This window comes from Lycium barbarum, chromosome 12 (genome assembly GCF_019175385.1).
Source record: "Lycium barbarum isolate Lr01 chromosome 12, ASM1917538v2, whole genome shotgun sequence".
Lineage (NCBI taxonomy): Eukaryota > Viridiplantae > Streptophyta > Magnoliopsida > Solanales > Solanaceae > Lycium > Lycium barbarum.
Window position 1 is genome coordinate 75,017,724 of NC_083348.1, and position 14,482 is coordinate 75,032,205.

General features: G+C 34.5%; 2 protein-coding genes across 18 annotated transcripts; both read left to right on the forward strand.

Annotated features, from left to right (window-relative positions):
- The first annotated feature begins 357 nt into the window (after nt 1-357).
- On the forward strand, nt 358-5,615 carry LOC132621806 (pentatricopeptide repeat-containing protein At4g19890). 15 transcript variants are annotated; one of them, XM_060336242.1, is made up of 5 exons: nt 359-2,777; nt 3,343-3,424; nt 3,685-4,551; nt 4,714-4,815; nt 4,910-5,615. In XM_060336242.1, the coding sequence occupies exons 1-2, from the start codon at nt 662-664 to the stop codon at nt 3,393-3,395; spliced, it is 2,169 nt and encodes a 722-aa protein (XP_060192225.1). In that variant the 5' UTR covers nt 359-661; the 3' UTR covers nt 3,396-3,424; nt 3,685-4,551; nt 4,714-4,815; nt 4,910-5,615. The 15 variants fall into 15 exon arrangements, with proteins under 15 accessions (XP_060192222.1, XP_060192225.1, XP_060192226.1 ...); XM_060336243.1 differs by having other exon boundaries at nt 4,717-4,815; XM_060336244.1 differs by having other exon boundaries at nt 4,728-4,815.
- A 3,985-nt stretch (nt 5,616-9,600) lies between these two features.
- Nucleotides 9,601-14,130, forward strand: LOC132621440 (uncharacterized). 3 transcript variants are annotated; one of them, XM_060335708.1, is made up of 6 exons: nt 9,601-9,740; nt 10,573-10,797; nt 10,869-11,045; nt 11,141-11,365; nt 11,492-11,620; nt 13,645-14,130. In XM_060335708.1, exons 2-6 carry the CDS (start codon nt 10,609-10,611, stop codon nt 13,876-13,878), a joined length of 954 nt encoding a protein of 317 aa, XP_060191691.1. In that variant the 5' UTR covers nt 9,601-9,740; nt 10,573-10,608; the 3' UTR covers nt 13,879-14,130. The 3 variants fall into 3 exon arrangements, with proteins under 3 accessions (XP_060191691.1, XP_060191692.1, XP_060191693.1); XM_060335709.1 differs by having other exon boundaries at nt 9,604-9,740; nt 10,563-10,797; XM_060335710.1 differs by lacking the exon at nt 9,601-9,740 and adding an exon at nt 9,786-10,163.
- Nucleotides 14,131-14,482: the final 352 nt, after the last annotated feature.

A 14,482-nucleotide genomic window follows, 5' to 3' on the forward strand; every position in this document is an offset into this window, starting at 1 on the left:
TTTCATGATCAAACGCAGATTTCCAAATAAAATAAAAAAAAATCGAAAAAAAGTGAAAAATTCTCATGGCCAAACGAGTCCTAAGTCGCAGCTATGTATCTACCAAACATTATTTGAACAAATAGGCATGTAGATGAAAGATAATTAGGAACCGTCCATATCCCGGCTATTCAGAAATAAGTGTTAGTATCTCTTATGTGTAAAAATAGAGCAAAGATATAAAACAAAAATCATTTTCTGTATAAAAAATTACTATTACATAATCAATTAATCCCAAATTATGGGACCATCAAGAAAATAAACTTTAGTATCACGCTTTCTTGTAACCTAATAACCTTTATAAAAAAAGATACGTGTCAAAAACACTATTACGATTTCACGATTTTCCTATTCTAACTATCAGTTATTCCTTCTCCGACCTAAAATTATCACGTATTAAAAAAACACACCTTTGACTAAGCCAACTCTCAATTGTTTCTTTTCCTATCTTAGTTGATACTCGTTGTGTTTTAATACATGTATATCTTAGTTTCCACTTTCCTTATATATCCTCTGTGAAGTTTATTGAATCTGTTGTCAATTGAATTTAATTTTTATGCACTATAGTATATAATTAACCTGGAATATAAGGCTAATAATCTCTCAAGAACAAATATTTTTCATGATTTCCTTTACTTTTCATCGTTTCTACAAACTTTACCATTTTACACCTTCTACCACACTCCTCAATGGCCATATCTTTAATTTTTTTAACCCCTCTTGGTGCCACACTCAAATTAATTGTTTTACAACAAACCCATTGTCTTTATCTTGTTCAAATTTTGATTCAGTTGTCAAAAGGGTATGTTCTTTAGTATGTGATTCATATTGTAAAGTTCAAGAAAATAGCCATTTCAAGGCCACACTTCCTAAATTGAAATTGCCTATAGATTCTGAGTATTTGAGTCAAGAACAGGCTATAACTGTTGTTGCATCACTTGCTGATGAAGGAGGGTCAATGTTGGCATTGAGTTTCTTTTATTGGGCTATGGGGTATGTGAAATTTAGGCATTTTATGAGGCTTTATATAGTTTTAGCTATGTATTTGATTAAAAATGGAAACTTTGAGAGAGCCCATGAAGTTATGCATTTTATGTTGAGGAATTTTTGTGAGATTGGTATGTTAAAAGAGGCTATAGATATGGTGTTTGAGATGCAAAATCAAGGTTTGATTTTGAATGCTCAGAGTTTGAATTCTGTTGTTAGTGTTGCTAATGAGATGGGCTATGTTGAGATGGCTGAGAAGGTGTTTGGTGAAATGTGTGAAAGAGGGGTGTGTCCTGATTCGTTTTGTTTCGAGTCGATGGTTGTTGCTTATTGTAGGATTGGAAGAGTTGTAGAGGCTGATAGGTGGTTGAGTGCAATGCTAGAAAGGGGGTTTCTTGTTGATAATGCGACGTGTACTTTGATCACGAGTGTTTTTTGTGAAAAGGGGTCTGTTAATAGAGCATTGTGGGTTTTTGATAAACTGATTGAATTGGGGTTGGCTCCGAACGTTATCAATTATACGTGTTTGATAAATGGATTGTGTAAGAAAGGGATAATTAAGCATGCGTTTGAGTTGTTAGAGGAAATGGTTAGAAAAGGTTTGAAACCGAATGTTTTCACTCATACTGTATTGATTGATGGTCTTTGCAAGAAGGGATGGATGGATAAGGCATTTAGACTATTCCTAAAACTTGTGAAGAGTGACAATTACAAGCCTAATGTGCATACATATACAGCTATGATAGCTGGATACTGCAAGCAGGAAAAAATGAATCGTGCAGAGATGCTTCTAAGCAGAATGCAAGAACAAGAGTTGGTCCCTAATACCAACACCTACACTGCTCTCATTGATGGGTACTGTAAAGTAGGAAACTTTGATGTTGCTTATGAGTTCTTGCGCGTGATGGATGAAAAAGGTTTGGCGCCTAACATTTTTACGTATAACACAGTCATTGATGGTCTATGTAAAAAGGGAAGGGTTCAGGAGGCTTACAAGATGCTGAAGAAAGGTATACAAAGTGGAATCTCTCCAGATTTAGTAACTTACACCATTCTCGTATCTCAAAGCTGCAAGTTAGCAGATAACAGACAAGCTTTTGCCCTCTTTGGTAAGATGGTCAAAGCTGGTATCAGCCCTGATATGTATACGTACACCACATTAATTTCTTCCTTGTGTAGGCAAAAGAAAATGAAAGACAGTGAAAAGCTCTTTGATGAGGCTGTAAGTTTAGGTTTGATACCTACCAAAGAGACTTGTACTTCCATGATATGCGGATATTGTAGAGATAAAAGTGTGGCCATGGCCAAGAAGTACTTCCAGAGGATGGGAGAATATGGTTGTGCACCTGATAGCCTCACTTATAGTGCTCTGATTAGTGGGCTTTGTAAGGAATTGAAGTTAGATGACGCTAGAGAACTTTACAATACAATGATTGATAAAGGAATTCCCCCATGTGAAGTAACACGGCTGACTGTAGCTTATGAGTATTGCAAGAACAATGAACCAACCATTGCGATGCACCTCTTAGATAGATTAGACAAAAAACTTTGGATCCGAACCGTATCTACCCTAGTCAGGAAGCTCTGCAGTGAAAAGAATGTGGATGTAGCTGCTCTATTTTTCCATAAACTGCTAGACAAACAACAGAGTACAGATCGAGTAACTCTTGCAGCATTTATGTCTGCTTGCTACGAAAGCAATAACTATGACCTTGTTTCTAGTATGAATGAGAGGATAACAAAAGATTTTGGTAAGATTCATATGCTTTTATTTTACTTGTTTTGCTATCCAGAAAACTATGATCGGTATACATGTGCTACTTGCTGATTCTTTTTGTGCCTTGCTTTATGTGGGTGCCCAATTACTTGCACTTTTTCCATGAGTATTGCAATTATTTAGGACCCTTTTCATGCCAAAGCTTTTTATGTTGAATTGAGTTTGTTTATGTTCAGCCTATAAGTATGATTTTCACTTACACAGGAGAACCTATGGCAGAGTGATCTTGTGACTTGCTGAACAACAACCGAAGGGCTATTTGATGGGTATGCAGATAGCAAGTTAAATTGATCACTTTGTCCTCTTAGGGTTAGAATCTCTCTGTAATTCCCATAACAAGGATCAGTTTTCTTCACTAATTTATATCAGATTAGACTAAAGCAATAAAACAGCTAGAATTTGGAGAGAGTAAAATGGAAAGATCCTTCCACCACCCATCATGCAGTATCCAAAAAAAAGTTCCTTGATTTACTTGACCTTTTTATTCTTCTAGTTACCATTTCTATCTTTTAAATAGGGTGTTTATTGAAAATTTGCAGTTGATCCTCCTACTCCACGTCACGTCATTCATTCAGGACGGAGGGAATATTAGCTTGTGTCAGCTTGACTTGGTGGATATTGGTGAGTCATTGACAGAATGAGGTCAAGTAATTTGGGTTTGAACTGATTTCAGAAAGTATTTCAAGTCTGATTGAGCAAGGTTGTGCTGTTCCACTCTTCATCGAGCATGCTTATGAAAAAAATTCAGGAATAGACATTTTCACTTTTTTACAATGATGTTGGGATTTAACCTTACCTGTCTTCGCTTTTACTTTGGATTTTCAAACACTGCTAATTTTTTTATCTTCAGTACACGTAATTCAGCAATGATGATATTGCAGCTTGATTATTAAAGCTGAACTGTCACACTACTGCTTGACACGGGCAATGGAAAAGTAAGAAGCAAGTGCTGAGCTCATTTACTGATTTGACCAGAAGCGCGTAGCTTTCTCAGAAGTCTACATTGTTTGGGCTATGTGGATTTTAGCGGTCTGTGGAATGGTGACCTCTCCTCTTCCTTCTTAGTCTTCTCACGTAGCTGGGGTAAATCAAGATTGAAATTGTTCATTTTCCTTCTTTTTTCATCAATCTTAATTCAAGACAATCTGAGCAGTATGAGAAGATATGAAAACACCGGATCAGAACTGAAAGCAATATGCGGAACTATCTTCACCAAGCTTACGCTCGGTTTCTAATTTGTATTGTTGGTGCCAGGACAATGTGTACCATTCTGTTACACCTTCGCCTAATTTGAACGTGACGGACTTACAATTGAAATGTGTCGACGTAATGTGTGCTAAGTTTTCAGGTCAATGTGAAAGAGAGCTGGAGATGGAAATTCAGTTGATAAAAAATAAGTTAGTCTTAATATTGAATACTCCAACTTGTATAGTAAATAATAAAATGTAGATGAGCGGGACATACCATGCTGCTGCAATTTTGTCCCAACTGGATTGTGCTTAAAGAAATGAAACCTAGCTCCAATAGTTATAAATTAATTTGTAGTGTCTATTTATTTGTGATCTTTTTGATCTTGTGTTGAGGCAGATGGCCAAGCTGAGGAAGATTCTTTTCCGGGGCAAGTTGTTGAATGGAACTCTTTCCATGAATTTACTGTGATGATGTGCTCAAAAGAGAAGCTCCAGTAAACCTCCCTTACATTATGAGGAAGTTGACAATTACCAAAATGTTCGTAGTAGGAAAATCAGGTATCGTTCTTTTTCTTTCATTTGTACATAATCAGTGTTCATACAATAGTGGGAAATGAGGAAAAAAAGTTATCAGAAACTATTGTACAGCGTGAGAGAATGATTGGGGCCAGTTATTTGACTGCGAATACCAATCACCTTATCCCTTCTTTTTAATGTCAGAAGTTGTTGGCTAGCTGACTATGCAGCTGTCAAGTCATTTGTAAGGGAAGGAGATCCAGGACCATAGCTCTAGTCATCGCTAAATAGTTGCTTGTACAGAAGGTGGTTTTGGTTTCCGCTCATTTAGATTTTGATGCATAAACCTCTTCAGCAAGATCATGGTTTTAGAGAAAGTCCTCTGGTGTCATCATTGCAGATTCTTGAGATTGGACATTACAGAGGAAATTGCCATTTTTGTTGACAGAAGTGGTATGCATTGCAGGCTACATCAGACAATCCTTAGCTTGTTCAATCTATTTAGGCATCATGGAACTCAATCTTTGCCTCCATTTCCAGGCTGACAATCCAATCTTAAGTTCTTTCTCTATCTCTTATTGAGTTTGTGAAGAATGAAGCATTTTACCAAGAGTGGCGAATATCAATTGTACTTCGTAAATGGAAAAATTCTAGACTTGTTGAGTTTCTCTGTCATGGTATGCGGAGAATTGCTAGCCAAAGGTACTATATATAAAAGGAGGCATTGATGTATGGATGATGTTGCTGACATGCTATCGTTAAGGTCATATGCAGTTGTTCCTAGCTAGGCTGATGCCTTTGCTTGAGTCTTAAACTCAAAACTGGCTGCAAATGCCCATTTGAGCTCTCTCTGAAATGCAAAATGGCTATAGTTTCTTATTCTTTATTGATTTCTTTTTTTATTTCCTTTGGTATCGTTAAGAACATCATGTATCACCTTTTGGACGAGAGGAAGCTTGATCTTTGACCTTCACTTGGGAAGTTAATAAAGTCACCACAAAGATTTGTGGTAGTACAAAAGGTTGTAATGCCGTAACCAAGCGACCCCTAAGAGGAGTGTGTGAATTGTGATATTTGATTGCAATGTGGCTAACAGTTTGGATATACACCTCGTTTTTACAGCTTTCTATTATCTTGTACCATGAAAATTATCGCAAGTGTTTATAGTAACTAGTTCAGTTGGCTGATAACTTGAGATGCTTGTACATGATTTAGGAGTTTAGACAAAGGTGAAGTGAGATCAAACGGATTTCTGGTGAATAAGTTCAAATATTCAGTATCTTCGCACAATCTTCTATAAGAATGATATGATATAAGAAACTATTGATCATCAAATTAAAATAGGATACTTGAAGTGGAGTGGTAAAGAAGTTTTATGCGATAGCAAATACATAACAAAGTCATTAAAATAGAGTTCGACATAACAATCGTGAGATAAGCAGTAGTATATAAGAGTGAATTTTTTTTACCTCTAAGACCAAACACACTCACATGATGTATTTTAGAAAATTGTAGATATTTAGACGGATATATTAAAGTATAATATTGAATTTCTTTTAGAAATAATTGCAGCTACTATATGGTGCAAGTATGGTGATAGTTTGTATGGTGATCCAGAAAATGACCCTAAAAATGAAGGAGGTCCTTTAAAGTTAAAATGCACGATCACATAGGAGCAACAATATGGTAATTAAATGTCCTAAAAGCGGACGTAATGAATATAAAATTTCATGAAGAGAAGTTATCATAGAAGATATGTATTCGAACCAATATAGCTAAGAATAAAGTATAACGGTAGAAAATGATCTACATCCTCATTTATGAGATTACATTGGTTATGTTGTTATTTTTGCTGGTAGAAATTGATGTACATGAGCGTTACCAACTAAATGGAATACGAATTGACGCAAAATTGATTAATTGACAAGTAGATGAACATTAACTTAATCTTTCATTAATTAACAATTCTCATTTCTTTTCTTTTTTCTCTTCTCAAAACTGTATCACCGTGACACCTTTCCCAAAGAGGAAATTTCTCTACACAATTTAATATAATACTACCTTCTTTCATTATTCATCAAAAAACTGCTAGAGATCCATTTAGTTTAAATTTCATGAAATTTCTACTCTTACTCTTAATGATAATGGTATCAAACAAAGCATGTGGTCACTGATGATGTAAGCGTCATGTAGCAAAAGAGATCTTGGCTACTCCATATCTTTGGTCTAAGTCTAACGTATAAAATACTCCATTTTGATTTCCTTTTAAACTAAAAGAGTTCAACACAATGCTCTCTACGTCATCACATACATTTGCCAAACATCATTATCACCAACTAAATTTGCCATCGAGTTTAACCAAAGTCGATAAAGAAAAAAAAATTATTTGTGATTTCGAGTTTGCTAAGAAATTAGTTCTTTTTTCAAAATACAAATTTAAAACTTCCTAATTAGAGTCTGTTTGGATGGGCTTATAACTTATGGCTTATAAGCCGAAAACCATAGGTTATGAATAATAAATTATGGTTTTTGACTTATTTTTGTTATTTTGACTTAAAAACAAGTGCTTAAATGCACTTTTTTTTTAATCTTATTCAAATGCTAGTGATAAGGGTCGCGCTTCGCGCGGTTATAAACAACATTAGTAAATTTATACTAATAGATATTGTTGCATATTATTAGAAAGAGAATGGATTAACTTTTTTATATGCAGATGATAATTAATCGTATATATTTGATTAAATTACATATCATTTGTTAGATAATAGGACTTTTGTTTCTCTATAATTTTCTTCTATTTAATATTTAAATAACATGAAGACGAACTAAAAAGTAAAGAAGTTAATGCTCAAAAAAAATAGTAAAAGAAGTTTATAACTGACAAAATACAAATTAAAAGAAGGAATTACATTTTTATTTAAGACTTTCAGTCTTTCAACTACTGTGCATCTAGAATAGCCGATCATTCTAGAGGATATAACACCGGTAGTAAACAGTATTATCAGCTTAGAATCAGCCTTTTTTTTATCAATCTTTACTCTAGTTTACTGCAATAAGCTTTTTATTTTGTAAATAGTTATGTCATCGATCAAATCTAAATTATGTATATGCATAATCACTCACACACAAAAGAATGTTTAAAGGAATAATAATTGACTTAGTATAAAACACTAACTTCAATATTGTAATTTTTTTCTTTTACTATTTCCTCCGTTCACTTTTACTTGTCCAATATGGACTTTGCACATTCCTTAAAAAATAATAAATGAAGTGTATATTTTATCATAATACCCATATTAATTGGTGTATAATTTTATTGGATTTGAAAATGATTTAGAATGAGTAATTAATGCTAAGGGTCAAACAGGAAAAATAAATTATTTTTCTCTTGATACGCGAAAATTGATAAGTAGAAGTGAAAATATATTTTTAAAATAGTTGACAAATAAAAGTGAACGGAGGCAGTAATAACTACAAGAAAGGAAATAGAGTTTATCAATGTTGGTTAAAGAAGGACAAGAGAACTTTAAGTTTGTCTGCAATCTATTCCTACCATAATGGTAACCACAAAATGTTATAGTACATTTTTCTTGCAGAAGTTCGTAGGATCTCTTATTCCCAACTTATTCAATAGTGTAAAATTTTTGATATAATAATAACTAATAATGCTTCTATTTAATTTCAATGTTATCTCAGAAGAAAGAGGCTATAAAAAACAAACACTGCTCCTTCTACTCTCCAGTCCACTGCTGGTTGTTGCCCTTGTAAGAAGGATCCCTCGGCACATTCGAGAAGTTCAGGAAAGTTAGATAAAGAAAAAAGATTTTTTTTTTTTAAATGTGCATTATAGTTGAACAAAACAAAATGGAGAAGATAAATCATCAAAATAAATGCATATCTGTTACTGTTAGAAGGGGAAGCCAAATCCAATACCTGGAGAAGAAAACAAATTACGAATATCATGAGGAGAAAAAGACAAATAATGCGACAAGCGAATATTGAGAACCTAGAAGGATAAAAAACACATAATTAAATTTTCAAAGACCAGTTAGCAGCTATCTACTTCTATTCCATCCTCTTGCATGGTTACAAAGTTGGGTCTATATGTTTTATTTACCACGTTCACAAAACCAAGGAAACAAACTATATAAGAACTCTAAAAAAATGAAACGTTCTGTGTAAAACAAAAGGTTGTCAAAATGTAGGGCTCGGTGTAAGCATTGTCCTTTCCGTTACTAACTTTTAAGTTACTACACCTTATTTTTTTCTTCCAAATTCTTAAATCTTAATTGGTGTGTATTGATATAGTGTTTTTAATACCATAATTCAATGGGCAATTAAATACGGACAATAGAAGGGAAAAGGCAGCTCACTTCTTTGGCATATTTGGAACAAAAAGAAAAAAAAAATCAAAAAAAGGAGAAAAAAAAGATAAATAGGAAAAGTGGTCATCGAAGATTGCCACGTAACATAAGCTTGTCAACGTCTAACTTTATATTATATATAGTTTATAAGAGTGTTTAAAAGTTATTTTGACTTAAAAACACCTAAAATGAGTCAATCCAAACAAACTCTTAGTTGAAAGACGATCAAATTACTTCTCAATTAAAATTTATATCTGAAACAAACTATAATGTGCATTTGTACCCGTTTTGGCAAAAGATTACTATTCCCAATCCTTGGTCCAAAAAGGAAAACAGGAATTATGTCCCTATCCAAAAGAAAAAGAACAAAAAACAGAAAACTCCCCCACTTAGTCTATGTATAGAGACAACATCGTGACTATAGGTGTCATTTTCAAGATTCATATTATTATCAACAATAATAGCAATAAAATAGACTAAGAGCCCGTTTGGATTGACTTATAAGTTGCTTATAAGCTGTTTTTAGCTTTTTTGAGTGTTTGATTGATCAGCTTAAAGTCATTTTATGTTTAAAATAAGCTCAAAAAAATAATTGGGCTCATTTGACTTAGCTTATCTAAAGCAGCTTATAAGCTGAAAATAACTTATAAGTCAAAAAAAAAAAGTTAGACTATCCCAATTAATTTTTTTTAGCTTATGCTGTTTGCACCTTATAGAGTATAGACGTAAGTCCATCCAACCAGGCACAGGTACTACTTTTGCATTTTTTATTTGATCATTTTCTTCAATATATACAAGTATGCATTTTCCTTTTATAAACAGAGCAGTCCAAGTACAAACACTGACATACAACAGCTGTTTTTCAAGGTAATCAACTAATTTCAGTTCTTAATCTTTTTTCCAGCCACCCCTTAGAGTAAATGTGTTTATATGCACTTTTTATGTGTTTATAGGCACTTTTAATGTGTTGATTGGAGATATGGGAAAGTTGATGTTTCTGCTTTTCTTGTCTGTGTTTGAGTGATTTATGGTTTTGAAAACCATTTACACAAGTTGCCTAATTCATGATCTTGAAGGAATTATTGAGTTTGTGGTTTAATAGTATCAGATAGGTTTGTATGGTGATCAAGAAAAATAAAAAAAGAGAGGACTTTTATGGTCTTTTGTGTAACTTGTTATTCTGATTCAGGGTTTTAGCTGATGGTTTATTTTGTTGTATGAAAGAGTTTAATTTTTTGAATTTCTTGGTTCCCGTTTCAGCAAATTGAGCTCACAAAGAGAAAACGATAGGTAAAGGGAATTGGATTCTGAATTTATAATGTTTTGCCAGATTTTAAGTTCTTGAGATGAACTGTGAATCGTATCTGAGCAAAAATGAGAAGGAATTTTGCTAAATAGAAAAGACAATAGAACAAGCAGTGCTGTAATTTAATATAACGAAACAGCGATTGTATTGTGTATTTTCTGCATAGTAGGTATATTTTTCTGTACTAACAGGAACATGGAGCATATGTTAGTGTTATTCAATTGGATACATCGACTGCATCATTTACATTTTCTCTAAAAACTTTAGTGAAAGTATCACGTGCTTTGTTGAAAAAATGACATCTTCTTTAGATGCGGTATCATATTCAATTATGCTTCTTGTTCCAAAGGATGAACATTGTACTAATTCTCTGAACTTACTAGCCGTTTCCAGCACTGAATACAATTGGCTCGTTCCGCCGTGGATGAGATGTCAGCAACTGGTCCTTCCGAGAGAACTGCTTCAACCTTCCGTAATTTCATCTCAAAAGACCCCGGTTCCCGTTTTCCAGTGGAATCTGGGAGGTACCACCTCTATATATCATATGGTTGCCCATGGGCATCAAGGTGCCTTGCCTACTTGAAGATTAAAGGCCTTGACCAAGCCATTAGTTTCACAGTAAGCAGTTGACTGAACTTGTATCCTGGAATCAATTTGCGATTCTCAATGATCTCATGTTTCTCTTGCAGTCTGTTAAATCTAAGTGGGAGAGGACGAAGGACAGTGACGAGCACATGGGATGGGTTTTTGCTTCATCAAGCACCGAGGAGCTAGGAGCTGATCCTGATCCTGTTAATGGAGCCAAAAGCATAAGGGAGCTTTATGAGCTTGCAAGTACAAACTATTCCGGAAAATACACAGTTCCGGTATTGTTTTATCAATAAATAAGAATATTTATTAACATTTATTTGCTTAGTCTATTCATATTTTTGTTGGTTGATGGTCTGGTTTTTTCTAATAGGTTCTTTGGGATAAGAAACTGAAGACAGTTGTGAACAACGAGAGTGCAGAAATAATACGCATGTTTAATAGTGAATTCAATGACATAGCTGGAAATGCAGATTTGGACCTTTATCCTCCTCATTTGCAATCACAAATCGATGAAGTAAATGAGTGGATTAATGATGGAATAAACAACGGAGTATATCGATGTGGTTTTGCAAAGAAGCAAGAGACTTATGATGAGGTGATTTTACCTGATGTAGAAATAGGACAGCAAAACTCAATGGAGTAGTTTGCTAAACATCTTAATACTAACAGGTCTTCATTCAGTTCTATTTGAGGAAAAGTGATTAGCTTTGTGTCCTTGCAGGCAGTGCAAAAAGTGTATGAAGCTTTGGACAAATGTGAGGAGATACTGAGCAAGCAGAGATACTTATGTGGAGATCAAGTGACTGAAGCAGATATTCGCTTGTTTGTCACCCTGATTAGGTTTGACGAGGTAAGTGAATGTTTCTTTATGTAACCTATGCCTGCTAAAAGTAAATTATTCGGTCTTAGAAATATAAACAAAAGGGAAAATTCAGAGGGAATATTTAGGAAGGAGATTGCTTTTATGCATGTTGATTTTTGTCTTCTCTTATCACTGCAGTGTCATGGTCAATTGGGTTGAGCTATGTAGCTTTACTCGAGATGTTATAAGGGACATCAAATTTCTAGAAAGCTAATAAATAGTTAATTCAAAATTTAACCTTGAGTTGTTTGAAATGCTAAAGCTTCAGATACTTCTTTTTCTTGCAACTTCAAATATTATTAATGTGGCAGTCTTCCCCTTATAGTGTGCAGCTGACATCAGTACTTACCCTCCTAAAGTCTGAACTCGTGTTCTTAGAAGTCCATTGATAGCAATAAAACCAGTTGATCTCCTAATAACATCAACTTATCTATGAATGACTAGGCATATGTTTGTCAAGTAGTCATGCTAAGCTCTTGGAAGGTGTTGAAAAAACAGGCCTTCAACTGCCTGCATTGATCCGAATGGACCTCCCATTTCCTAAAAATTGTGTCTTCCATTCAGTGAGAGAGTACCCAAGATTTACAAACATGACTCAGTTACTACTTTAAATTACCTAGCAAGTAGGAGGCTACTCGTAAACTAAGACAAAGTTAGTAGCACGCATAAAGTATTACTCTTTGAATAGAACATTTCTTTCCACCAAAAAAAAAAAAAAATAGAATAAAGATTTAATAACTTGGAGATTAGGAATTAGTCCTCTGAATTGACGCTCATGAGACCGTTCAAGATTTGTTTAGTTCATCCTGGAGTTAACCTTGATACATTTTGAATGCTAAAGCTCCGGATTCCTCCTTTCTACTGCAATTTCAAAATTTATTGGTGTAACGATCATCCGTTCATGGTGAGCAGATCACATCAGTGCTTACCCTCCCAAAAGTCTGGACCGCTCAGAAGTCCATTGATATGATAAAAACTAGTTGGTCTCCTCACACTGCAACCCTGCTATAGAAGACTAGGCATATATTTGCCAAGTAGTCATGTGGTAAGATCTTGGAGGGTGATCCAAAAATAGACATTCACTTTGGTCTGAAAATGGACCTCCCATTCCTTAAGAATTGCATCTAAAATTCACTAAGAGAGGACCCAAGATATTCAAACATGACCCTATTACTACTTTAAATGACCTAGCTAAGTCAGAGGGTGACTCTGACTCGTAAACTAAGAAAATTGAGAGCTGTAATTGAAAGCTTAGTCTTGGACTAAAACATTTCAATTATGGAGATAACATGTTACATATAGAATAGTACTGAGACTAGCAATATTACATGTTATATATTTCTTTTTGTTTTTATTTGTTATATCTTTTGTTGGTAATTTATATTGGAAGGGATATTAGACCATCAAGAACTAACATATCCACAAGATGAGTGCCATAGAAATGTGGATGTTAAGATGGATATAGCTAAAACAATATTGGATAAGAATAGAAATGATCAACAGAGGGTGCAAATGATACATACAGAGGATAAAATGATTTGAGGGAATTGTCTTAGAAAATCGACATGTTCAAGATGATCTCCTTTATATCATGTGTTTTCTTTTAACTCTTTCAATTCTACTTAATTTCTCAGCAGGGCAGGTGGGTGAAGATAAATCTTTAGTTTATTTCTTACAAGATTTTGCATTTGTCTGTTGGTACGGCCGACACAGTACAAGGACCTCACTCATCTTCACATATGATTAATGACTTTGCCACAAAGACAGAGGGAGGGAGGGGGAGGGGGATGGGGGGGGGGGTGCGCGCATAATAAAAAGATCTCTTTTCCAAATTTTTATTAAAAAAGAACATTCAAAATACGTGTTGAGAAGTTTGTTTGTGAATACTAAATTTTATGATTGCACGAGCATGGGACAAATACTTTACTGTGGCCACAGCTTTATTGATCTAGGGCTTCATCCTTTTCCTTCCACATTGGGGTGTTTATCCAAGTGGTTTTCCATAATTGCAGGTGTATGCTGTCTACTTCAAGTGCAACAAGAAGTTACTTCGTGAATATCCAAGTCTGTTTAATTATACCAAAGACGTTTTCCAAATACCTGGCATGAGCAGTACTGTCAACATGGAACACATCAAAAAGTTTTACTACAGAAGCCATCCGACCGTCAATCCTTCTGGGATTATTCCTCAGGGTCCAAATATCGACTATTCCTCTCCACATGATCGAGAGAAGTTCTCTAAGTAGGAATGGTCCATAATCTTGGCAGGCATTTTTGAAGTTAACTCATCTTGCTCCCCTGTTAAGAAGTATGTGGAGTTGCTACTACTGGTACTGCCTCAATCTTCGGATTTTTTAATAAGAGATGTAGTTTTGCTAGTTCTTTTGTAAAGCGACGAGCTAAAAAAGAGCTGCTGCTACATTTACTGTTTGTTCATCCTAGAAGTGTGTTTCTGTGGAGCTTTTGCATTTCTATTTCTATTTGTTTTCTTTTGCCTATGCACTGGTGCCAATTTGTCAGATTCCAGAGTAGCAATGTTTTGGCTTCATTGCATCAAGAGGACTAACTGTAGTTTATAGGATAGTCCTCTGCCTTCACTTTTAGAGTAGATTTGAATGGCTAAACTGGTAAAACAGCGAATAAATCAATGAATATACTTGTGGTTTCTGCACATTCATAAGCATAAAAGTTAAGGAAATCAATCTTGAAGATAAAGCATCAGAAAATTGACAAACGCGCGTCTTTAAAGGAAACAACCTGTTATAAAATTATCATTCTAATAGCATGTTTGAAATCAAGTTGCTTTATACAATAACTAAGACCCAGGAAGAACATGATTCCAATGTTCTA

What these genes read in the sequence shown, in the direction of transcription:
- LOC132621806 (XM_060336239.1), top strand. Translation starts at nt 662, where the DNA reads ATGATTTCCTTTACTTTTCATCGTTTCTACAAACTTTACCATTTTACA. An exon ending in GAGGATAACAAAAGATTTTG is followed by an intron (nt 2,778 to 3,342) that starts GTAAGATTCATA and finishes GAAAATTTGCAG; the next exon opens with TTGATCCTCCTACTCCACGT.
- LOC132621440 (XM_060335708.1), top strand. Translation starts at nt 10,609, where the DNA reads ATGTCAGCAACTGGTCCTTCCGAGAGAACTGCTTCAACCTTCCGTAAT. An exon ending in ACCAAGCCATTAGTTTCACA is followed by an intron (nt 10,798 to 10,868) that starts GTAAGCAGTTGA and finishes TTTCTCTTGCAG; the next exon opens with TCTGTTAAATCTAAGTGGGA. An exon ending in CCGGAAAATACACAGTTCCG is followed by an intron (nt 11,046 to 11,140) that starts GTATTGTTTTAT and finishes TTTTTCTAATAG; the next exon opens with GTTCTTTGGGATAAGAAACT.